Genomic DNA, 25,514 nt, shown 5'->3' on the forward strand with positions numbered 1-25,514 from the left:
TAGAAAAAGGAAGCCCAATAATAATAATAAAAAAGGGGAGGGCAAAATTTCTTCAGGTTCTTGTATACCTTAATCCAATCAATAGTTAGGTGAAGAAAAAGACTTAAGAAAAAAAAAGGAAAAGGAAAAATTCTTCAGGTTCTTCAACACCTTAATCCAATAGAAAGGTCTCAAATAGAAAAAAGTGCATAAAAATAAACCAGAAAGGTAGATGAAAAAACAAAAATACCAGGAAAGGGGAAAAAAGGCTTTTAAGGCTTTCCCTTTAAAATAAAAAGCAAACGTAGAGATTGAACTTCCAAAGAAAAAAGAAAAACAAAGACAAGCTCCAACAAAGCCAAAAACCCATATAGTTATTACAAAAAAAAAAAAAAAGATAAAAAGAAATACAATAAAGCTGGTGAGGAGGGATAGCACAACTTAGAAAAAATAAAAAGGGTACACTGCACTTTGTTTAATTATCCAAGGCTCTTATTATAACTCTCTTCTCCAAAAACTTATCACCTTTTTTCCCCCTACGTTTCAACACCAGACTCCAGCTGTTGATAGAAACCCAGAAGAGCACCTGCAATAATACTCTCCCATGCTCTTCCCTCTATCTTATCAAATAGCAATGTCCTTGAAAAAGAATCTCAGTTCTTTCTTTGTCAGCTTTGTCTGGTCACAGGGAAATAGAATATTTTCAAGCCTCTAGTTGGCAGTGTTACAAAGTTTCTTTGCTCTTACTTTCCCTCTCCTTTTCCGAGCAGGATATAATAAGAATTAATAAAAAAAAGAAAAAGATATTTTAAAAAAATGAAAACTAAAGGGAGCCTCTAGCCTAAAATATTACAAAATCAAAAAGGAGAAGAAGAAAATAGATATAAATGAAAAAACCAGTCCAGTTTCAAAATACAAGATCATATATAGAAAATCCAGCACTGAGAGAAAAAACAACAACAACATTACTTTGACATTCCTGTTTAAAATCGCCGCTTAATCACTTCTGTCAAAAACTTTTACAGATTCTTTCTTTTCCTTAGGGTGTCCTTTCAGATCTTAGAATAAAAAAAAGGTTCTCACCAAACCGGCACACTCTCTCTTTCTGCTCTCTTCCGTTTCGGAGCTGTTCCAACTTCAGCAGCTTTAATGGCTGCCTCTTTGCCGCTGGCAAGAAGAGCTTCTCCTGGATCTACCAGGGACTTTGCGGTATCACTGGGATTGACAGGATGCGCTCTTCACTTTCACCGTCTCTTCGGGACGGTTTAGATCCAATAGGACCGTCCAGGAGCAACAATATCGGCAGTGATCTCAGACCTCCAAGATCGCATGCCGTATCGTCGTGACGCCAGCTCTGCCCTGGTCACAAATTTTAATGCCATAAGCAATATCTTTTAGATATGTTAGCAGCAAATGTCTATCCAGTTCCTGTGTGGGGGAAAATTTAAAGCAACCTAAATCCTAATGGCAAGCTTAATATTTTATATGCTTAGTGTTTTACTTATTTTAGATGCTGAAGTTAATAATCCACAAATAAGGGTGGAACTTGAACAAAATGTAGTTGAATTTGAAAAAGCTATTGTCACTGTACACTAGATAATGTTAACTGATATATAGCATAGGTATAATATGTCTTCAGAAGCAAAAGAATTCATCGCATGTATTTTTCACAGAATTTATTTCATTCTCATTCACTCACTACAGGATGAATTGTATCTTTTCTTGAAGAAATATTATTTAAGAAAAAATAAGGACATTGTTAACAATAATGAGACTTTTATATTAAAAATTGTATTTTCCAGGTTGGTGTTACTATACATAATAGCAGCTTTAATATCACTAGAATAGTGACTTTCACACCTTTTTTAATGATCACAAACAGAAGTACACACATTTTAGAAGTAGCTGAACATGGCAATGAAAATTGGATACCAGTATTTTTTCAACAGGTAAGTCTTTAAGTTTTATATCCATTGTAATAATTTTAACTTGATAATTCATGCATAAATTGTTTCTTTGCATCCATTAGATTTTTTATTAATAATTATTTACCTTATTGTATATTACAATATAAAAGACTTGGTTTATACACAATCTGGGAAGGCTGTTTACTATTGTAGTTAAGGGACCAGGCTAGAAACCAGGAAACCAGCTGGATAACCTTGGGCCAGCCGTTCTCTTTCATCCCTGGGAAGAAGGCAGTGGCAAAAATACTGCCAAGAAGCAACCAGTCCAGGCAGTTGCCAAGACTCAACAATAACTCAAAAGCAAAAATAAAATAAAATATGCAATATTCAACAATATCCTATTGTTTTTATAGTGCTGATTTGAAACAAAATAGCTACAACACCATATATATATATATATATATATATATATATATATATATATATATATATATATATATATATTATATATATATATATATATATATATATATATTTTTCTAATATATATATTCTTAAGTTTTCGTGGGTACTTACATGTATGGTATTCAGCTTTGTTCGGGTATTTTCCCACGTCATTGTGATTGTGCTTTTAAAGTTGTAGCAACGTTTCGGCAGAATCTCATCTGCCATCATCAGGCTTCTGTATTGTGTCTGTCTGTAACTCTGAGAAGCACAGAGCCGAAGACACAAGCCTGAAGATGATGAATGAGACTTCATCGAAACGTTGCCTAGATACTTCCAATCTTACGTGGGAGAAAACCCGAATAACCAAAGATCCACACATACATATACATACATACATACATACATACATACATACATACATATATTCCCTATATTTTAAAAATTGTGTAATATCTGATGCATTGACTTGTTAGTTCCCTCAAAATTTCAGCCACATAGGATAAACATTTTTAAATGTATGAAAATGGACAATGATTATTAAACAACTATTCTTATTATAACTGGCTAAAACTATACAAATTGCCCAAAGTTAATTCTACCAATTTAAGTTAAAGCAGTGAAAATTTGCATATAACTTTTAATTTTCCCAGTTAGCATACTCCTTTGTCCAACAAGGCAGTACTATTATTATTTTAGTTATATTCTAGTTTTATGCTACCATTTACTAAAAATTGCAGTTAGAATTCTGTTTATTTTTATAAATTGAAGCATCTGAATTACATCTGAATTACATTTTCACAAGGGTTTTTTATACTTTTACTAATATGTTTTTTTCTAAAGACACATACAAATTTCTAAAAGCAATTAAAAAAAATTATTAACATTTTTATTGTGCTGTATTCTAGTATTCAGTGAAATTTTGCAATTGGCTCTCAGGATTTTGTATATTGTATAACTTTGGAGTCAAGTAAGGAAGAAATACTGTTTTTTTTTTATAGCTATAGTTCCATGATATATTTTCTTTATAAATGCATTTCATTCTTATTTCAGTGTGTTCCATTTTGGCCTGAAAATAATGACAGCAAGTTACAGGTTAGAGTAAAAGATTCTTACATTCCATCCAAAGTTATACAACTTGATAAACAAGAAAACTGCTTACTACTTCATTTAGATAACAAGGTGAGTATATAGAGATAAATGTTAAATGAGAAAAAAAATGACAGATTGCCCACAGGTTGCCTCCCAACCTTTTAAACAAATAAATAGTAGCTGGTGATGCCATAATTTTAATGTAATAAAGTTGAGTTTTCTGCTTTTTGAAAGTTTTGGGAGGAGTATTTTAAACTGGGAGTAGGAATTTCAAAGAAGTCATACTGATAGTTCTTCCTATGCTTATCCATACTATCTAACCAAATTTCTATGGCTAAAGTTTGATGATATTGATGTCAGTTTTAAGTATGTAGTCTACGGGTGCTGAAGGTAGTATATGTCCTTTGGCTGCTGAACTATGCCATAAGAAGTTCCAAGCTAACTTAAGGAGTTCCTTTTCTCTTACTTTTTTAAGACTTTAAAGATAATCTAGTGTACTTGCTATAAAGTTTTGTGTAATATCAAAGTTTTTGATTTAATTTTTATGGAGATGCACTAGTCTACAAATATTCATGTGTTCTTATTTGATATGATTGCATAAGGCAAAATAAATACATTTGTTTAATTTGAAACCATGCAAAAGTGTATATCTTTAAACTTTTAAAACCTGCCATCATTGCTTGAATATCTGCAATTAATACAATTATTTTTATGATAAATAAGATCAGAAGTGAATAGGACTAAAATGTGTTATCAGGTTTTGGAATTTTGTAAGGATTTGGGAATATGAACCCCTTTCCAAGTTTTAAAATAATAGTAGTAATCTACTATTTTGCTGTTAATTTTGAATCAGAAACATTGAGATCCTTGAATTATGTGAACATCAATGTAATGTGTATATTGTATATCATTTCATCTTTGCATATCTGCTAGCTTGGTGGCATTGTTGTGGATATTACGCTAGCTGAACATTCAACAACAATTACATTCTCTAATTACCATGATGGTGCAGCCCCATTCCTGATAATTAATCATACCAAAGAAGAAGTAATTGAATATGGACAAAGGTATACAATGTGTACAGTGTATACAATGTTTTATTTGTATATTGTTAAAAATAAACAGCATAACATTTAGTGCTGTATGAATAAATAGTGATCATGTACTATAAGAATATCCTTGTTAATAGTGTATCTAACACAATTGCTAAATTAATTTATCCTGTTTACTGGTTATTATTGTTTGAGCTAAAACTAAAGAAAAGTTTTTCAAATAAAACAAACTCTGCAATCTATCATAAACCTGTCACTTTAACTACATAGATTAAGAAGCAGCAGAGTTACAGTGAAATATAAATATCTGAGAAATTAATATATTAAGTCTACCTATATATTAATAAGCTTTTTCATTTAATTTTAAAATCACAGATTGAATATTGTAACATGGGAATGTTTTAATTGAGTTGTCAGAGTTAATTGATAGAAATTTAATAACATTGGAAAATAATAGCTTTGGAGGAAAGATAAATGTTTTGCTGAGGATGTATTTTGCATTGAAATCTGTATTTTCCTATTTTTGTTTGCAGTTCTCTCACTTCAATGGAAGAAACTTTAGAACCAAATAAAGCAGTATTGTATACATGGGCAGATCCTGTAGGTTCCAGAAAACTGAAATGGAAATGTGGAAAGAACAGTGAAGAAATAACTCAGAAAGATGTATGTATAATGTTCAAATCAGTATAATACCTAACAATCAAATAATTTAGCTTTTAGAAGGGATAATGTTTAAAATGCAGCAAATAGGCTGGAAATGGGAGGGAATAGAGGGATAATGGAAATCTAGGATTGAATAAATTGAGCTATGTGCTGTGACCCTAAAATAAAGTAGAAATAAGCTATCTCCATAAGTTTACACAAGTCTTTAGCACAAGATGGTAGTTATAGGGCCCTATCTGATTTTTTTATAGCTTTATCTGGATAAGAAAATCTAATTTGTGTCATTGTCCAGACTTATTTTGGACAATACAGGCACTAGTTAATAGCTGGTATCAGAGCTATTGTTCCTCTTTAGTTGATTAAATTATCTGTAATTATGTCTCCAGAGCATTCAGAATATATACTTAAATAACTCCACTGAATATAGACTTTGCATTTGGTTATGTTGGAAAAGCTTTGTAATCAAACATGCATAGCATGCTGTGAGAGATCAAACTTTTAAGATTGTGGAAAGCATTGGAGTTGACTATGAAAAAAACAAACATAGGACCTATCTTTAGGTGATTAGAAATTATAGAGTGGTGGTACTATTTACCTCCAAGCATCTTCATGAAATCAATTCTAAAAATTGCTGTAAAATCTAACATACATGCAGTATACATTTTGTGATATACCAGAATATACTAATAATTTAATGATTAAACCATGTTAGTTTATTCTGACATTTATATCCTTCTATGTATAGTATCCCAAAACCCACTCTTAGAGCAGAATATTCTTATGAATATCATTTGTTTCGATACTGTAACTTGTTCAGTTCAGTTGATTACTGAACTGAAATTATATTCTGTGAGTTCTTTGGCTCATAGAATATACACTGCATCACATATACTTTGTGATACAGTTAATATTGTATATGTGTATAAAACTTAAAATGGTAGAATGATATACTCATAATAAGTGAATTTATTAATTGCAATCATGCCCCATAAGATTAACCTCTGGAGGCTTTAAAAAGTGTAATAATAATAAGGCTACATTGCTAATAAGTTGCACTACATGCTGTTATTACAATTTAATTATCTGTGACTTCAGTGAAGAAATATGTCTTTCCCCTATTAAGAGATTAATTTATTTTAAGCTGTGAGAATATTACATAAATCCCTTCATTTTAGTTTAATTTAATTAATTTTCTCTTAGGCTACCTTATAAAACTAGTATTCTCAGAATGCCTTAGGCACAGAATAAACTGTTCTTGGATTATTCTGAATTTGTTTGTGCTCTGGTTATTTAAGCATGAAGAAGGCAGAATATTTTTATTGGTATGCTTCACTCCTGATAGCCACAAAACTGTCATGATTTGTGTGTGTGTGTGTGTGTGTGTATCTCTGTGCATATGTGTGTGCCAGTATATGCACTTGCATACATAAAACCATAGATATACATACACCAGATTTCCATAGAACTCATGAAAGTAGCATATAACAAACATATATAAAACAATTGATATTGAAAATATTTAAGCAATTGTAAAACAACTTTTAATTTAAATATGTGAATTAGCTAAATAGCTTCTTTATAATCACTCTGAGGTTGGAGATCCTGAAGTGCTGTATTCCCTGCCTGCTGCAGGAATACCCCATATACACCTTTAAATATGGTCCAGGTAAAGTTTTGTATGTTATCGAATTGGAAATAAAAGCTTTGAGCAACAGTGCTTTGAAGAATGTCTGATAATTAATACTTATCTCTTATTTTAGGACCTGATGACACCATTTCAAGTGGGAGCCAAGCACATTTTTATAGTTTCATTTTTTGAAGGTTTGCAGCGTATAATCTTATTCACTGAAGATGAAAAAGTTTTCAAAATGACATATGAAAGTGAAAAAGTGGAATTAGCAGAACAAGAGATAATTGTATCATTGCAAGATGTTGGAATTTCTTTAGTAAATAACTATTTAAGACAGGAAATAGCATACATTGGAATCACAAGGTAACTAATATATTCAATTTACCATTGACATTTCAAAAAACTAAAAAATGTAAAATTTAAAATATTAATATTAGTAATGTATATTATATAGTAAATTATACTTGATGTAATTTAGATTATTTAACTCTAGAAGTGAGCATAATGTATAGGAACTATTACAAGTCCAATTGTAACCTAGAATCTTTTTGTACATGTTAAAATGGTGGCAGATTTTTATCTTCTGTCTGAATAAAGTATGCACAAACAATTTAACTTTGCCATCATGTGCTGCTTTTAAATTTGATACGGGAAAATAATGATGATTTATTGGCACAATTACAGGCCAACAGCTAAATAAATGCCAAGTTTAAAGTTAATACTTGACAGAATATAAAATGTATATTTGCACTAAATAATTGAGGATTATGATGATTGAATTTCTACTACAGTCTTTTTAATAACTACATTAAAGTGTCAATCATAGAATAGTTTATATTTCCAAGAAGTTTTAATGCAATTTTTTTAAAAATATGAAGTATCTTTGATATTGGAGACTTTTTTCAAGTTAGTAAATCTCAAAGATTTAATACAGTTTTATTGCTTATCACAGTTTTACAATTTGATAAATAATCCTTTTTTAAAAAAATTTACTTGCAAGCTCCGATGTAATTTGGGAGACCAAACCCAAGAAAAAGTCAAGATGGAAGCCACTTAGTGTGAAACAAACGGACAAACTGGAGAAAGAGTTTATTGAATACTGTGATAACTCACCTACAGAAAATAAAGTAGTGGAACTTGATGATAATATTCCGGTAAATTGAAGTTTTTTTAAAGGTTTTTTTTATATGCTAATACCAGATTCCTTCAAGCATTTGCACACATTTCCCCCTTTTTCTCTTCTGCTAATGTTATGCCATACATGTCATTTGTTCCATGCATAGGTGGGTAAGTTTCATTTAATAAAATTATGGAATATAACTGTTTCTTGCTGCCTGGGAGAGGCGATGAAATCGGGGTGGACTTCAAAAATTTTAGCAAAGGGTTATCTGCCTGGTTGCTGGATGGATGTGGTCATGGTGGCTGTGGCCTAGTCGGCCTCCTGCACCTCCCCGGGATCCGGAAGCTTTCCTCAAGCCTCTGAGAGAGCGAAAACAGCCTCCCCGGGCTCCAGAGGCTCTCTGGAAGCCAGAAACGGGCCCATTTCTGGCATTCCTGAACTTCCGGGAGGCCCATTTTTCACCTTCCGTGTGCACCCTGCACTTACCTGCATCCAAAACGGGCTGCGCAGGAACTCCGGGGAGGGGAGGGGTGGGCGGGGCCAGCCAGGAGTGCGATTTGGGGGTTCTCCAAACTGCACAGAATCTTATCTAGGGGCTCTCCCAAACCCCTGCGAACCCCTAGTCACACCTGGATAAAATCCCTTATTTTCATCTGTTGTAGTTTTCCTTTATGATCTCAGAACAACGTTCAGAACTTTCTGGAAGTAGTCAAAAATTCATGGAGGGAAATGTTCCTGTAACTATGCAAATTGAAAGGGGCATAAACTTTTCTGTTCAGTAACCTCTAAAAAAATATTTTTGATTTTCCAAAAGAGCATGCATTAGCCCTTATTTTCCTTAAGTTGTTTTTCAACTCTAAGTCCAGAGATGAATAGTTTTTATTGTTTCTTGGCTGTTTTTAATTACCAAATCCTATCTCCGTATCCCTTAAGATAGTATGGGTTATAAATATTTTGATCAATAACTATTTTATTTTAATTCATTAAAACATTTAATTTAATCAATTTAATTTGTTGCAATTGGGCATTTTTTGCTTTTTCCTGTGCTTGTGCAACTTTGTGGAAATAATCTATTTGAATGAATGACAAGGCCCAGAAAAAAATCTAGAATAACTCTGGGAATTCATGACTGTTTTAGGCCATAGCCACAAAGCCTCTTTGCTCCAGCAGAATATTGCACTAATCACTTCCCCAGATATATTACCATGCCTGCCCCTGTATTTCGTTGCCAGCCAGTAACTTGAAATCACTTTAGGTGCTCTGGTGTTGATGTTAATAATACTTGCATGAGATGGTTTGAGGTAAGACAGTTGGGAGCCATGATCTGCTTGGCCCTAATTGTTCCAGCAGGTCTGCTGTGGGATACCCTCTTCTATCTTATCCCTGGGCTTGGGGTCTGTTTTGTAAGGGAGACAGGAAGCCTGGCTTGTACTGTATAACCATTGTTTTTAAAACAGGTGGCTGATCTGTAGCCTAGAGTTAGTGAAACTATATAATTAACCAGTCCACCCCCAGTTCAACATGTGCAATTGAACGTGTAATTGAAACTACTAAGCTTTTGTAATTTTTATGACCTGTTACGGGAAATTTCCTGCCCGGTGGCCAATGTTCTCCAGAATGCTGGGTCCTAATTTCTTCTCCTAAATTGCTAGGGCAGTTTGCAATTGTCACTCTTGATTTTCCTGAGCAAAACTCCTTGGTCAGATGCAGTTGTTTAAGAACCTGAACGGTGTTTAGACTAGCGTTTTTCAAAAGCCCATCATATAAGTCAGGGGTCCCCAATCACGTCCGCGGACCGGTACCGGTCGCTGGCATGGAACAACCCTTACCGGGTCGCTGGTTGCTGAAGGCGCCGCCATCTTTTTTGGTAAAAAGCGCTTCTGGTGAGCTTTTCCGGTAGAAAGCTCACCGAAGCGCTGTTTCGTCATAAAAAGATGAGTGGCGCAGCGCTGGGTGAGCTTTTCCGGTAGAAAGCCATTTCTACCCGAAAAGCTCACCAGAAGCGTTGAGCCGCTTGATCATTTTATGACGAAACAGCGCCCGGTGACGCCACCGAAGCGCCTTTTCGCCATAAAGATGGCGGCGCCCAGTTGACGCTGGCACTGGCCGCTGGCGCCCAGCTGATGTCGGAACCGGGCCGCGGCGTCGAAAAGGTTGGGGATCCCTGATATAAGTGATGGCACTGGGCAGCATTATTTCCCAGTATAATCAGTTCCTGGGAGATAAATTTTTCTTTCTTTCTTTGTCTCTGTGGTCCTGCATATTTAAGATTTATTTGACCACATCATCCTTTTTTCCCTCTGGTTCAAGCAGCAAAAAGTAATAATCTGTAGCATAATAGCCAAGGAGGCAATTCTGTGTTCCAGGATTCTGAATATGATGTTTGTTTGAATGCATACAGTGCAGTCCTTGGGAATGAAACCAGATGAACAGATGAAGCAAAACTCTTCTAACATGGCAGTAAATTTCTTGTGTAAAACAGAGATTTTTTATTATTTGTGAATTTTCAGAAAATCTGTTCCTATTTTCATAAATAGCATGGTATTTTGTATTTCGCTTTCTTGATACTCTTAAAGATTCTATGGCAATGTAGTGAGGAATTTCTCAACATCTTTTTGGTCTCTTAAAGATATAGGATATGCAGATACCTGCATTTTGACTGAATTTAAACCTTTTATGAGAATACCTTTTAATCATATCACTTGGGTTTTCAGATACAGAGATTCTGATATCAATTAACATTGTTCTTCAGCCAGTCTTAGAAATGTGTGTGTGGGGGGGGGAGGGGGGGGAGGGTACTGACCTCTTCAGCATTCTCACTTCTATCTTAACCTGTTTTCTTTTCCTTTAAATCAATATGGTAAATTGCTCCTTATATTGCTGATATTCTTTTGGCAAGATTGTGTGAGAAGTAACACTGCTCAGTTCAGTAACTACATTTTGAATTAATGAGACAGGATTGTAGCCAGGATTTTTTTTATACCAGGGGTCTCCAACCTTGGCAACTTTAAGACTTGTGGACTTCAACTCCCAGAGTTCCTCAACCAGAGTTCCTCAGCTTTGCTAGCTGAAGAACTCTGGGAGTTGAAGTCCACAAGTGTTAAAGTTGCCAAGGTTGGAGACCCCTGCTTTATGCCCCAGTATCTAGATTTCTGCTTTCTCTCAGCACTAATAAAGATGATATTCAGTTGAATTTAATTGGAGTTATTTCTGAGTAATCCTGGAGAAGGTATAATTGTTAATTTTAAAACAAAGTGATTAACATATTTGGATAAAGTTTAAAACATTGTCATTACAATTGCATACAATTGAAAAACTAAGGATATGAAATGTCAGAAATATATGGAATTTAAAAATGCTTAGTTTGAGTTATGCTGTGACCTTTGATTTGAAAGGTTAATTTAAAAAATTAATTACAATTTGGATTTTGTCTTATATCAGGTCTGTTTGACTCCTACTGGTAATGACATGAAAATATTGCAGCCATATGAATTTCCTGTGAGAAGAAGCTTTTTGCCAGCTTTAAAAGTACAATACAGTACCTCTGAACATCAGTCTTCTTTCAGAGTTCAAATCTATAGAATACAGGTATATCAGATTACCCACAATTCATGGTGAAAAACAGATAATGGACAATCATCTTATGTATAGTTTTAACACTATTTCCTGTTATTTGTTTTTAAAATATCAGCATTAGGCTATACTTAAATAATGTATGAAAATTCAAATTTTAAAATGAACTTTTGTTTTGATAGAAAAACCAATAAGACATGATTAGCTGCTAACTTCTGTAGATTAAGACTTTTGTTTGGGGAATTCTGCATTTCAAATTTATAAAGCTAGCATAATTGTAAACTACAACAAAACAATTTATATAAAGTGAAAATACTTTCTAACCTGTGGTGTATTGTCTTATAATTGCTCCTATCAGATACAAAATCATATTCCTGGAGCCATATTTCCTTTTGTGTTCTATCCCATTAAACCTCCCAAGTCCATCTCATTGGATTCAGGTTTGTTAATACAGTTTAATACATTATTATGCTTTTCTTGCATCTGTAATACTTTAAGGAAAAATAAATTAAAATATATGAATAAAAAGCCCTTTCACAATACAAAAAAGTAAAATAAGATAAATTCACTATATCTTATTAATACATTTATATATTTCATCCTAAATTTGTTAGAAGCTGAACATATATAACTTTACAAAAATACTTGCACTTTTTCACTTGGATGAAGTGCTTTTCAATAAATAAGAGTAACCAATTTTTTTAGAGGAAAAAATGATTATCTCTCCAGGTGTGAAAGTAATCTGAAGACAACGTTTCTATCACTTGCATTTTTATCAAACTGATTTGTTCAGATTGCTTTCACTTGACAAATGTACAATGAGTCTGGAACAATATAATTACAAATTGCAAATCTTTTAATTTAAGACAGTTTAGCTAATGTCATTGAAATCTTAAAATTATTACTCATTGATGTCACTAAACTATCATAAGCATGCACCTGCTAGGATTTAGAATTTGAAATGTTTATGAATGTCTATTTCTCATTTTAGTAAATGGCTTCATTTGGTCTCATATGCTGTGTTTGTGTGCGTGTGTGTGTGTTTGTGTGTGTGTGTGTGTGTTGTAATAACTTGGTTCCTTTATTCAACTCATTCATTGCATCCTTTGCAAATGATCTCAAATGATATCATTTTATCATTGTAAATGGTATCAATTATATATATTACCTTTTATATATTAGAATAAATAATATCCTCCATGAAAGTATGTTTGGAATTTTTATAGAACCCAAGCCATTTACTGATGTCAGTATTGTGATGAGAACTGCAGGACATTCTCAGATATCACGCATAAAGTAAGTATTTATGCTTTTTACAGTCTTAACTTGGGGGTGCAATTGTAACTTTCTCCACTTGAAATTATTGGAATTCATTTCTGACTGAATATGTATAGCATTGCACTGCAGTCCTTTACCTTTGGAATAGGAAACTTTATTTAGTTAGAAATAAATTGTATTGTAATCACTGATTTTTTTTCTTTTGAGTAGACATAATTAGAGTAAAAGTATTAGAAGTAATGTGTTTACTGTTTTTTGTATTAATTTTATAAAAGTTTAATATAAATGCATAAAGTATTGTTATATGAATTGTTTGGTTATTTGTTCACTGAGGCATTTTCTTTCATTCTTGTTGTTGAAATAGTTGCATAGCTAATAGTTACATATTTCTACTATTTAATGGTTTCAACTTTTTATAGGTATTTTAAAGTTTTAATTCAAGAGATGGATCTCCGATTAGATCTTGGTTTCCTTTATGCGCTGTCCGATTTCTTTACACTTGTTGATGAACTTCCCAAAGACCAAGAGGTATGAATTTCTATAGGATATTTTTTAAATAATGCAACAACGAATCGTTACATAATCTAGTATTTTTTTATCGATTATGTACTACATATGAACTGCTATGTAAAAATATATCAGTAATGTCTATAAAGTTTTTTATAGACATTACTGATAAAAGTTTTAAGATTTACTACCTTTTGTCAAATTTTTCACAGGTTGAACTTTTTAAAAAGGATATCGAATCTGCACAGGAAGAATTAAAGAATGCAGTATCAACTGACACATCACAAATCAGTTTATATGAATATTTTCATATCTCTCCAATTAAGGTAGCCATTAATATAACATTTGCTTGTTTAAATAGAGTTAGCAGTGAGTATTAAATAAGAACGAATGCCTATCAGTATTTATAGTCCTCATAAATCTATCAGGAGATTTCTATGAAAATTCTGCCATTTTAGTAAGCTCCAATACTCTAGGGCAGGGGTCCCCAACCACCGGGCCCCGGACCGGGACCGGTCCGTGGAACATTTCCTACCGGGCCGCCGGTTTGCTGGGCGACGCCATCTTGTTTTGATGAGAAAGTGCTTCCGGTGAGCTTTTCCGGTTGGAAAGTGGCGTTTGCGTCCTGAAGGAATCCTCGCGCCTTAGTTTCATCAAGGAGGGAGGGCGGCTTCGAACAAAACTAAGGCGCGAGGATTCTTTCAGCACCCAAGGCAAGGCGAGCCGAGCGACCGTCCCGAAGCCGTCCCGAAGCCCATCAACAAAGGTACAAAGGAGGAGTTGAAGGTGGCGGGGAGAAGCGGGGGACGGATGGCTGGCCGGTCGCTCGGCTCGCCTTGCCATGCGTGCTGATGCCGGTACCGGGCCGCGGATCATTTTGTAATGCCGGTACCGGGCCGTGGCACAAAAAAGGTTGGGGGCCACTGCTCTAGGGGGAAAAGCAGCAGGACTAGTTTTACTAAGAGCTACAGGTTCCAAATATAAAAACAAAAATAAACTGTCAACAGAATGATGCATCCTACCGCAATGAATACTTAATTCAACAGGTAATAACAAAATTGAGTAACATCAATAATTTTTCACATTAAAAAATTACAAAAATATTTGAGGAAAGCTACATCCAACAAATAAGAGTTGTTGGGTTTTATTGGAAAAGTATATTAGCTTTAGTTGCATTTTTAAAGGATGGCCACAATCCCAAATGTTTATACAGGTAGACCTTGTTTAGTAATCCAATTGAGATCCCAAAGCGATCACTAAAGGAAATTGTGACTGTTCTTACAATCTTACTTCAGCTTTGCTTTACAGACCTGTGAAGGCAATAAATGCAAGGATTGGTTGCAAAGTTACTTTTTCATCATAGTCGTAACTGCAAACAGTTTCTAAATGAGGCAGTTGTTAAACAAGAACTATCTGTATTGCAGAACAATGCAGATGATAGCAAAGTTTGATTTTCCAATTTAAAAAAAACTGTAAAAGCAGGTGACATAACAAAATAGATGGTTGTCTGCAACATTGGCATGGATTTTGCAAGGCAATATGGCTATAACTATTGACAAATTATCAATAATTCTTACAGAAACAACAAAAAATCTTTCAAGAGTTAAAATATTATTTAAAGTTTTAAGAGTCTTTCAATTCCTTTATTGATTTTTCCTTTCAGTTGCATTTAAGCTTTTCACTCAGTACTGGTGGAGAAGACAGCAACAGAGATGAAAAACACAAAGAACTGATTCCGGTTCAATCCTTAAACCTCTTGTTAAAGAGCATTGGGGCCACACTTACAGATGTGCAGGATGTTGTTCTTAAGTATGTGGACTACATTAATACAATAATGTTATTTAGAATAGTACTTACACTTTATTTTATTTTTCATTTATGCATGTGATTTGCCTGTTTCAGGTTGGCTTTCTTTGAACTGAACTATAACTTCTGTACTACCCAACAATTGCAGTGGACAGTTATCATGCATTATTCAAAGCAGGTTAGTATAAGCCAATGTGAATTAACCATATGAGCACTTTTTCCATATAGCTGAAATGCTACACTGATTAACTAGGCAGAAGTAAAAATGTATCTATCAAAGGTCCAGTTGTCCTTGTTTTCTTTACTTTCCTTTTTTAATAAAAATTTTAAAAAAAGAATTACAAAAATGCAGGTTTGACTTGACTTATCTCAGTTGAGTCTGAAATTTTGGTCTTAGGTGTTGCAGCCATTAAGCAAGGTGTCCATACTTGCTCAAAGACTGCAATTCTGACTTTTTCTGTTGCAAATATTAAGCAATTGCAGAGTGACTGAGTGGACAAAACAAAGGAGCTGTCCATCGAAACAGCAGAAGAGAATTCCTGTCCTGGTTTGTAGAAATGAAGATCCTATCCTAAAGGTCCAAGCTTTGTTTCTGCAGCCCACCACAAGCCTTCCCCCTGCATTCGTATGTATAATAAAATTGCCATGCTAGCCAAAAAGAATGAAACTTGGATCTTTAGGGTCTCAAGTTTCCTTTCTCCAGCCCAGTGCACCAATTACCCTTTCCTTCAGTGTGCCAAAGGAAACTGCTGGGCTGGGCTGGAGAAAGGAAGTTAAGTTTCCTTTCTCCGGCCCAGGAGGGTGGTTCCTGTCCCCTCTCCAAATGCTAGCGAATGCAATGTTTCGAAAGGGTAAAAAGCCTTTTTATTGTTACAGAAACATTGTGTTTATTAACTTTCTAGCCAGAAAACTAGCAAATCTTTCTGAATGGTAGAAAGAGGCTGTTTTTACTGTTCAGAACAATCTTATGATGTTTTTGAAGGCAAAAAAGTTTAGAGAGACCCTTCTATTCAAAAACATTGTGTCCACTAATTTTCTGGCTGGAAAACTTAGCAAACACAAAGTTTCTGAACAGAAGTAAAGCTGGGGAAAAGCTAGCTTATTTTCTCCACATTCTCTTGTGTGTGTTTGTGTGTGTGAGAAAGAGAGAGAGATAAAGAGGGTGGGGGCAGGGAGGGAGAGGGAGAGAACTATAGTGCTGAGGTGAAGAAAAGCCTTCACCCCCAAGATTTTAATTACTCCACAAACCTCCCCCCCCCCCAGGAGCCCCCATGTCCTGGAAGAGAAATTCCAAACAGGATGCCAAGTGGCTGAAATGTGATCATGTGATCATGGGGATGGTACAGCAATTAACTTCAAGGACAGGTCATAAGTAGTTTTGCCTGGGTTTCTTATAACTTCAAACTGCAGTGTGACTGGTTGTAAGTTAGGGACTATCTATAAAAATAATATAACAATAAGAAAAAAATATAAGTATTTCTGGTGTGTGTGTGTGTTAAACAGAGAGAAGTTTTACACAACAATCACTATATCGTTTGGAATACCCTAAGCTAGAATCGTTGCGGGAAAGGCTACCGCTATGAGCTGAGAATGGAAAATGATGCATCTAAAAGAATAGTCATCCCTTGAAACTAAAGAAGGATATCTAAGATTTAAGAAACTTATGCATAATCAGAATACAGATGAAAGCATAAGGTTTGCCCAAAACAGGAATTGGCAGCATGTTTTAGAGCAAAAGCATCAGTTAGCCTCACAGCTTTATCTACAACAGCCTTCTATTTTGACACAGCCAGGCATAGGTTCACAATGACAAGACAAGCATTTTACTGCAAGCTCCACCTCTTTCATACACATATGCAAGGTCATGAACATATACAAAGAGTTATAGCCTGTGTCACAACAATGCAAAGCTTATTTCACAATTTCTTTCTTTCATGCTATGGATGCCTCTGCTTCCATGTTCAGGATTTTGCAAGCTCCAGATTCTCTTGACTAAATAGCAGATTATACAAAATGAAGCCATGTTCCTTAACAGACCGCTAGGGGGTAATAGAAGGCAACATTCCTCAAAATCCACTATTTGTCAATAAATAGCACTTCTTTTTCCCTTATGATAAAATATGTGTTATTGGAATTTATTTCCCAATTTCATTCAGTTCCCAATTCTCAAGGTAGTTTTAGTACTAAATATTTTAAACTTAGAGCCACTATAAAATATACCTCAGTAGGGCTATATCTTTTTAATCAGTGGTGGAATTCAATTTTTTTACGACCAGTTCTATGGGCGTGGCTTGGTGGGCATGGCAGGGGAAGGATATTGTAAAATCTCCAGTCAGAGGTGGTATTTGCCGGTTCTCTGAACTACTCAAAATTTCCACTACCGGTTCTCCAGAACTGGTCAGAACCACCTCTGTTTTTAATTCTGTTTCTGTTCATATTGAGGGGGAGGAGGGCAAAAGCTAGATTCTAATACAGTTTTTTTTTAATTTTAGTGTGTGCTTCTCTCTCTCTCTCTCTCTCTCTCTCTCTCTCTCTCTATATATATATATATATATATATATATATATATATATATATATATATATATATATATATATATATTTTCTTACGTTTTGCTGGTACTTACATGTATGGTATTCAGCTTTGTTCGGGTATTTTCCCACGTCATTATAGTTGTGCTTTTAAAGTTGTAGCAACGTTTCAGCAGAATCTCATCCGTCATCATCAGGCTTCTGTATTGTGTTCGTCTGTGAGCTGTGATCCTGCTGTTTGGCTTTGCGTTCGTGGTGACTTTAAAAATACCAGAACTCATTTACAATCAAATACTTTAAGTTTTTATTAAATGTATCAGGTAAGATTCCCAATAGAAAAATCTCTGGTTTCAAATCTATATGTTTTTTTGTCATTTCTTCCAACCATATGTGAATTCTAGTCCAGTATTTCCTGGCCTCCTCACAAGTCCACCACATATGGTAATATGAGCCAGGGATCTGATGACATTTCCAACACTTTTCTGATTTATTCTTGAACATTCTTGCTATTCTTGTCGGGGGAAAATGCCACCTGTAAAACATCTTATACAAATTTTCTTTATATGCTACTGACATGGTCATTTTATAATTTTGAGACCACAATTTTTGCCATTTTTCTAAATCAATCCCATATCCAAAGTTCTTCCCCAAACAATCATTGTTTCTTTGACTTGTTCTTCCTCTAATTTAATTTCCAACAAATAACTATATAGTTTTTTAATCACTTTTTCATCAGCACCTGTCAAGCGGCTAGGATTGTATTTGCTAGAAATTGGAAGAGTGAGAAAATACCATTAGAGGAAGAAATTATTAAGAAAATACTGGAATGTGCTGAAATGAGTAGATTGACATTTGAAATTAGAGAACAAGAAGATAAACAATTCTATGAAGTTTGGGATCTTTTTTATCAATGGTTAGATAAAACAATATAATAATAGAATATATATATATATTGGTTTTGATAATATTTTTAGAATATTATATTAAGATAGATTTGGTATGATTTTACGATTTGTTATAAATTAACTAAATTATAGTTATCTCGCTTAAGCATGAATTAGTTAAATTATAGTCAAATGATTGTTTAATAAGGATATTAGGATATATAATTGTTGATTGATAATATGAGTTATTATGTAACATAATTATTATGATGACTATGAAATAGATGCACAAAAAGGAGTGATAAACCAACCGATACACTGTCTGTAAATTTATGAAGAATGATGATGTTCTTATGTTATGTTTTATGTTTTATGTGTTTTTATTTGTTGTTAAAATCAATAAAACTTTTATAAAAAAAAAAAAAAAATACCAGAACTATCGCCAAAACCGAACACTTCAACAACAGAATAATCAGAGAAGCCATAGAGATAGAAAAACGCCCACACAGCATGAATAAACGAGATGATACCTCCCGCCTACCAGCCGTTTGGAAACCCACCCTCATAAACAAGCGAGTACCTAACATGAAGAATGACACCAGACCCACACGCACGAGGGCCACACAAGATGATACCACCACACTTCCACGTAGAAAGCAGACTCACACCCACACAGAAGATGAGACACGACTACGGACCAGAAGCCGTACCGCAGCTGCATCACTACCCGCCTTAAACCCCTCCAACCCATACATGAAGCGAAGTGACACCCACCATGAAGATGTGGCACGACCACGAACGCGAAGCCAAACAGCAGGATCACAGCTCACCAGCTCAAATCCCCCAGCAACTAAGACTAACCTGAGCACAACCAAGCCCCCACCTGAACAGAACACACCCCCAGCCAATCAGAACACAGCCAACCCCCCAACCAATCAGAACACAGTCAAAACCCCAACCAATGAGAACACCCCCCCAGCTAATCAGAACACAGCCAAGCCCCCACCCAATCAAGTCACACCCCCACTAGCAGTTAAAAGGAAGAAGCAGCTGCAAGCTCACATTACTCTGAGAAGCAAAGCCGAAGACACAAGCCTGAAGATGATGAATGGGACTTCATCGAAACGTCGCCTAGATACTTCCAATTTTACGTGGGAGAAAACCCGAATAACCAAAGATCCATATATGTATATATATATGTGTATGTATGTATATATATGTATGTATGTATGTATGTATGTATATGTATATGTATATGTATATAGAAATCTATTAAAAATCTGACTGCCAGGTAATATGATCTTGTGTAGATTTCTTTGTAATCAGAAAAAATTCCCATAAGAACCAACTTTGCCACTTCCGTTATTACATCTTCCTTCCAATACATCTTATTGTAGGAATACAAATCATACAGAATTAGATTCAGCATCAGTTTGTTCATTTACTATTTTGTTGCTTTAGTGTAAAACATTTCCTTTCAGAGAGGAATCCTGTGCTTCCAAACTTTTCCAAAATGCAATTTTCTTCTGTCCAAATTTCTATTAAGATTCTTTCCACATTAGTTCTATAACGAGAATTTTGCTTTATTGTCAGGAAGGGATATGTCACTTTCATCAGAGTGATACAGTTCCAAGGAAAAATCATTTCATTAATTCAGAAGCAGAACTTGGTAGGTGGCCCCTTTGAAAACCTAGGTTGCCGCCTTTCCTTGACCTATAGCACCTTACTTAAAAGCCATGAAATTCCAGCCCTGGCAGTCAAGGATTCCACAATCTTTTCTGCCTATCCATCCATCCATCCATCCATCCAATTCATGACATCTCTCTTGAAAATCATTTGCAAGATAAAACCCAAACTCGCCAAAATTGTACCAAATTCTATACAGAATTTTCTATATCTTGCTTCTATTCTGCGTTTTCAAGTATGCATATAACAGGAATAATTTTTTATTTGTACACATTGACAGAATATTTTTAAATTTTCAGAAACAGAAAAATTACCATTAAAATACCTATAAATATTTTAAATATCTTCATTTGCTTTTGCCTTTTCAGGAAGCCCAAAATTACCCATTCACAGCAATACAACACCCTGGATTTCTGAATGATACAGATAGTCCTCAACTTATGGACTGGTCACTTGAAGTTACAGGGCCCTCCCCAGAGCTACTTACCACCTGTTTTCAGAGTTATGATTAGTGCACATAAGCATACACCCTGCAGTCATATGACTGCATTTTGAGCACTTGGTAGCCATTTGCAGTATCTTGCAGTCATGTGACTGTGATTTGCATTGTTTTGCCTGCTTTCTGGCATTTACTTCTGGTTTTTGCCTCAGTGTATATTTACAACTGTAATTCTGGGCTCAATTAAAGTCATAAGTTGAGGACTATCTGTAATGACAGCAGTGCTGGGACAGAGGAAAGTAGACAGGAAATATTTGAAAGGAAAGGAAATTGCTTTTTTTAGTGTATAGTATCCATCTTCTGTATGGGCTGGAAATTAGCCATTTCTGTTTCTCCACAACACCAATTTCCCTTCTACAAATGGAAATCCAGAGAGGCATTTTTAGCTTAGATCTCATGCATTTAAAACAATTGTTGCATCAATATACTTGCAGAAAAACATTGTTCCAAATTACTGTTAAAAACTTTTTTTTTTCATAAAATCTGATTTTTATTTCAGGCAATTAAACAAATGTATGTTCTTGTTCTTGGTCTGGATGTTTTGGGCAATCCATTTGGATTCATAAGAGATTTATCTGAAGGAGTTGAAGCATTTTTTTATGAGCCGTATCAGGTATGTTTATTATTTATACAAGGACTGGCTGTATTTGTAAATGTTGGCTATGAAAATGTTGAATTCACTTTACACAAAATTCTACAGAAATGTGGAATGATAGCAAGTTTTGAAATTCTTCAGTCACAGTAGAAGAGAACAAAGGTAGTTCTAACCTTTGCTTATCAGTTTCAGTAAGAATCAACTACTTAGCTTAGCCATAAATGGCTTTAGATATCATTATCCAAGGCTTTACCTTTCCTATTTTACTTCCTACATTACTTATAGTGAGTATCAGATAGACTTTATACTTTGCTTGCTTGCTTATATTTACTTCATTTTTTTTTCATTGGAGAATTTATCATTGATAGTAAAATAGTAATTGTTTTTTCATATTTTTGTTCTTTTCTTAGGGGGCTATCCAGGGTCCAGAAGAATTTGTAGAAGGAATGGCACTAGGATTGAAAGCCTTAGTTGGTGGCGCTGTTGGTAAGAATTATTTTTAACATGGATTCAGAAATGCCATATATTCATAATATATATTGTGCTTTTACTATATTTAAATTTTCTAATTTTAACAAAAATTCTCTTTTGTAATACCGTAATAGGTGGACTAGCTGGTGCTGCTTCAAGAATAACTGGTGCTATGGCTAAAGGAGTAGCAGCAATAACTTTTGATGACGATTATCAGCAGAAACGACGAGAAGCAATGAATAAGCAACCTGCTGGCCTGAAGGAGGGCTTTACTCGTGGAGGAAAAGGCTTAGTATCTGTAAGAAATATATATTTGAATATTTAGAATGGCTTCAAGAGTAGTATATTGTAAGATTAATAGATTCTACTATATAGTGCAGTGTTGGTGAGGTGTCGGGGGTTTTCAGTTCAGTGTGTGTGTGAAGGGTGTGTGCTTGTGTTAATTTTCATGGTCATGATATGCACTGAAGATGGTGCTTGATTTCATTGTATGAGGTGCAATGACAATAAAGTAAACTAAACCAAACTAAGAGCTGGGGCAGGTCATTCATATCTTACTGTCTCCTTTTATTTAATTTTTTTAATGGTAAAGCGGATTGTGATTTAGATTGACAACTTATATAGATACAGGAAATATAAATTAACTACTTTTTATGATTCAATACTTTGCCTAGTATAAATCATTTATAAATTTTAACATAGAAAATATTTAAAATATGCATTCCATTTCAGGTGGAAAATGAAATATTTATCTCTGTTCACAGGGTTTTGTCAGTGGTATAACAGGAATAGTAACTAAGCCAATAAGAGGTAAGTTACTATTTATAAAATGAAAAAAATTCATTAAGTGTTTCATATCATAGAAGTTAATAACATATTTCTCTCCTATCAAAGAAAATACTGCAAATTATCAATTTTTTAATCGGGATTAATTTGTAACAACTTTGCTGTTGACTGGATATGGGCAGCCTGCAAGGGAATTATTTTTTCATCTAATGGTTGTCTTCATAAATAGGAAAAACTATTCACATTTTACCATGTTTATTATGTCTTCTGCTGCTACTGTGTAGCTATTTCTCCCATTTTTTTTATCTTTTAGAAGGCTGTAGTCAGAAACTCAGATGTTTTGCTCTCAATCTGATTTGGCTTTTGAAAGCCATGTGGGAAGGAAAATTTTATTAATGTTCCTTGATTTTTTTTTCAGTAAAAAAAATTGGTACAATAACTTTGAATATAACTTTTGATAAATTTGTGTATAGATTTTTATTTAATGCTTCCTTTAAATGTTGTTGCTTTTTCTTCAAGGAGCCCAAAAGGAAGGAGCAGCAGGTTTCTTCAAAGGAGTTGGGAAAGGATTAGTAGGAGCAGTAGCAAGACCTACTGGAGGAATAATAGATATGGCTAGCAGCACTTTTCAAGGAATTAAAAGGCAAGGCTAAAATCATGTCTAATTGTTTCTCTATAAATTTGTCAATTATCTTCAAATATTTTCAGTATCTGAAATGCAAATAATTCTCATCTCTATACTACTAAAACTCTTGTTTTCGTAATCTTTACCTGGGCAAAGCAGTGCATTATAGTGAAACAACAGGTAGTCCTCAACTTATGACAATTCATTTAAGGATGGTTCAAAGTTACAGCACCTTGGGAAAAGTGACTTATGATCTGTACTTACACTTAAAATCATCATACCACACCCACCATTACTTGATTGCAATTTGGGCAATGTGTAAAATAGGGTTGCATTTTACGACCATTTGCAGCATGTTGCAGTCACATGCTTGCAATTTGTTACTCTTTCTCCCCCCTCCCCCATTTTTGGCAAAACAGCTCCCATTGGAGAAGATGGATTTTTCTTTCTGACTGCTGTAAAATTGTTGTAAAAGTTGGTTCAATTTGACTTAAAACAGTAATAATTTATGATAAAAAATTCCTGTCCCAATTATAGTCATAAGTCAAGAACTATCTTTTTGAACAAAGATACCTCAAATCGGCTTAACTACAGAATGTTTCCAAGATCTAGAATCCATGACTCCCATGGAATTGACATTTGGCAATTTTTATCAAACATTTTATGACATAAAATTATTATTAAATAGTTCATAATACAATACAAAATGTCATAAAACATTTTTCAAAGTAAATGCATATCTAAATATGGGCCTCTCAACAGCAGGAGAAAAATGCCTGAATGTAAGCAATATGCAGTAGATCTTGTAGAGCCCTGAGCAATGAGGCAATCGCCACATTCCCCAAGGTTCATATATGCATGGTGGTATTTCTCAATGGTAGTGGCAATGTTAGGGTTGAAAGTGAGGCTGGGCCAAATGTCGCTGTGCTGGATGTCCTAAAGATGGGAGAGATATGCAGGTGTGACAGAACTGCAGTGCCCCCATGGTTGTAAAAATTTTTATTACATGGGGGTGCTGCATTGGCCATCCGAAGACAAAACAAAGAGCAAACCTGTGGCTTAAAATTTTTCATTTTTAAAGAAATCCACCATGAAATTTATATCATAAAATTTACTAGACACAAGAGCTGTTTTGTTAAAGTTGCTGCATCTGCATATCAGTGTACAATTGTAACATATTTATTAAATAGTACTGTTCAGAGAAATATATGGGGGGGAAAGTCTTTATGTAATCTTATTTACAGCTTGAATTAAATAGGTATGCCAATATTCTCTCTAAGTACATAACCATTAAACTTGTAATTTCAGAGCTACAAATGCTTCTGAAGATGTCATAAGCCTGCGTCCTCCACGCTTCTTTGGGGACGATGGAGTCATTAGACCTTACAGATTAAGAGATGGTGCTGGAAGTCAAATGTTACAGGTGAAGAGAGTAAACAGCCAAAAGTATAACATATTTAATATAACAGATTATACGTTATTTATTTGAATATATTTTTATCTTTATAGAAGTAGAGTGATTTTAACACTGCACATTTTTTTAACTTACCATAAATTTGAATCACATTTTGAATGATAATTACAAGAATATGATAATGTGCCACTTGGTTCCAGTAGCACTAGCACTTAGACTTACATACCGCTTTACAGTGCTTTTAAAGTCCTTTCTAAGTGGTTTACAGAGTCAGCATATTGTCACCAACAATTTGGCTCCTCATTTTACCCACCTCGGAAGGACGTGGCTCTTTAGATACAAGGATTTAAAATCTATATTCATTTTTTTCAAAAATAATAGCCAACACAGATTTATTGTGTGAAAATACATCTGATCTTTTGCAAAGTCAGGAGATTATTAAACCCCCTTATACATAATTTTCTTCCTGGCCTGGATATTTTCCTTCCTGCTGGCCCCCTTTCCACATGCATGGAGCCATTTGTTTGGAACATTTGAGACATATTCTTTTTTTAACTAGATGAACTGTAATCTTTACTATTTTAATTCAATCTACATAGAATATTTATTTTTAAGTTAATATATTAAATCTAATAGAAAATATATCTGCACATTTAGAAATTGAGTTGAAATGGTTGATAAACATAATTTCAATATGTAGCTGAACACCTAAAATCTCATTTTGAACAAAATTAAAGTTTTATTATGACTTAGTTTTGTTTTATTTTACATATTTTTAAACAGAATTTTTAATCTAGAGAGTTTTACATTTTTAGTAACTTAGAGGAATTTTTCAAATGCTAAGTTTATATAAATTTATTTTTCTTATATTTTCTGTTTTCAAAAGAACTGATTTAGAAATCTGTTTTTAATGAAATGATTTTATATATTCCATTTCTATTGGTGATAAATAAAAAAATACAACAATAGCCA

At 34.2% G+C, this 25,514-nt stretch overlaps 1 protein-coding gene across 3 annotated transcripts in view; it reads left to right on the plus strand.

The window, feature by feature from the left end:
* VPS13A (vacuolar protein sorting 13 homolog A) overlaps nucleotides 1-25,514 on the plus strand; it is a 130,286-nt gene that overhangs the window by 89,776 nt on the left and 14,996 nt on the right. For all 3 annotated transcript variants that reach the window (XM_087957833.1, XM_087957835.1, XM_087957836.1), the window contains exons 50-68: nucleotides 1,782-1,928; nucleotides 3,384-3,512; nucleotides 4,356-4,489; nucleotides 5,008-5,137; nucleotides 6,898-7,130; nucleotides 7,768-7,921; nucleotides 11,329-11,475; nucleotides 11,819-11,900; nucleotides 12,687-12,756; nucleotides 13,158-13,266; nucleotides 13,458-13,571; nucleotides 14,909-15,054; nucleotides 15,148-15,229; nucleotides 21,151-21,264; nucleotides 21,657-21,732; nucleotides 21,852-22,015; nucleotides 22,482-22,527; nucleotides 23,023-23,146; nucleotides 24,437-24,551. In XM_087957833.1, coding sequence (XP_087813959.1) covers nucleotides 1,782-1,928; nucleotides 3,384-3,512; nucleotides 4,356-4,489; nucleotides 5,008-5,137; nucleotides 6,898-7,130; nucleotides 7,768-7,921; nucleotides 11,329-11,475; nucleotides 11,819-11,900; nucleotides 12,687-12,756; nucleotides 13,158-13,266; nucleotides 13,458-13,571; nucleotides 14,909-15,054; nucleotides 15,148-15,229; nucleotides 21,151-21,264; nucleotides 21,657-21,732; nucleotides 21,852-22,015; nucleotides 22,482-22,527; nucleotides 23,023-23,146; nucleotides 24,437-24,551 — 2,316 coding nt within the window. The remainder of the gene's footprint in view (nucleotides 1-1,781; nucleotides 1,929-3,383; nucleotides 3,513-4,355; nucleotides 4,490-5,007; nucleotides 5,138-6,897; nucleotides 7,131-7,767; nucleotides 7,922-11,328; nucleotides 11,476-11,818; nucleotides 11,901-12,686; nucleotides 12,757-13,157; nucleotides 13,267-13,457; nucleotides 13,572-14,908; nucleotides 15,055-15,147; nucleotides 15,230-21,150; nucleotides 21,265-21,656; nucleotides 21,733-21,851; nucleotides 22,016-22,481; nucleotides 22,528-23,022; nucleotides 23,147-24,436; nucleotides 24,552-25,514) is intronic.

The sequence above is a fragment of the Notechis scutatus genome, chromosome 2 (genome assembly GCF_049901735.1).
Source record: "Notechis scutatus isolate UNSWTSFEM ecotype Mainland chromosome 2, rNotScu1.2, whole genome shotgun sequence".
In the NCBI taxonomy this organism is placed as follows: Eukaryota; Metazoa; Chordata; class Lepidosauria; order Squamata; family Elapidae; genus Notechis; species Notechis scutatus.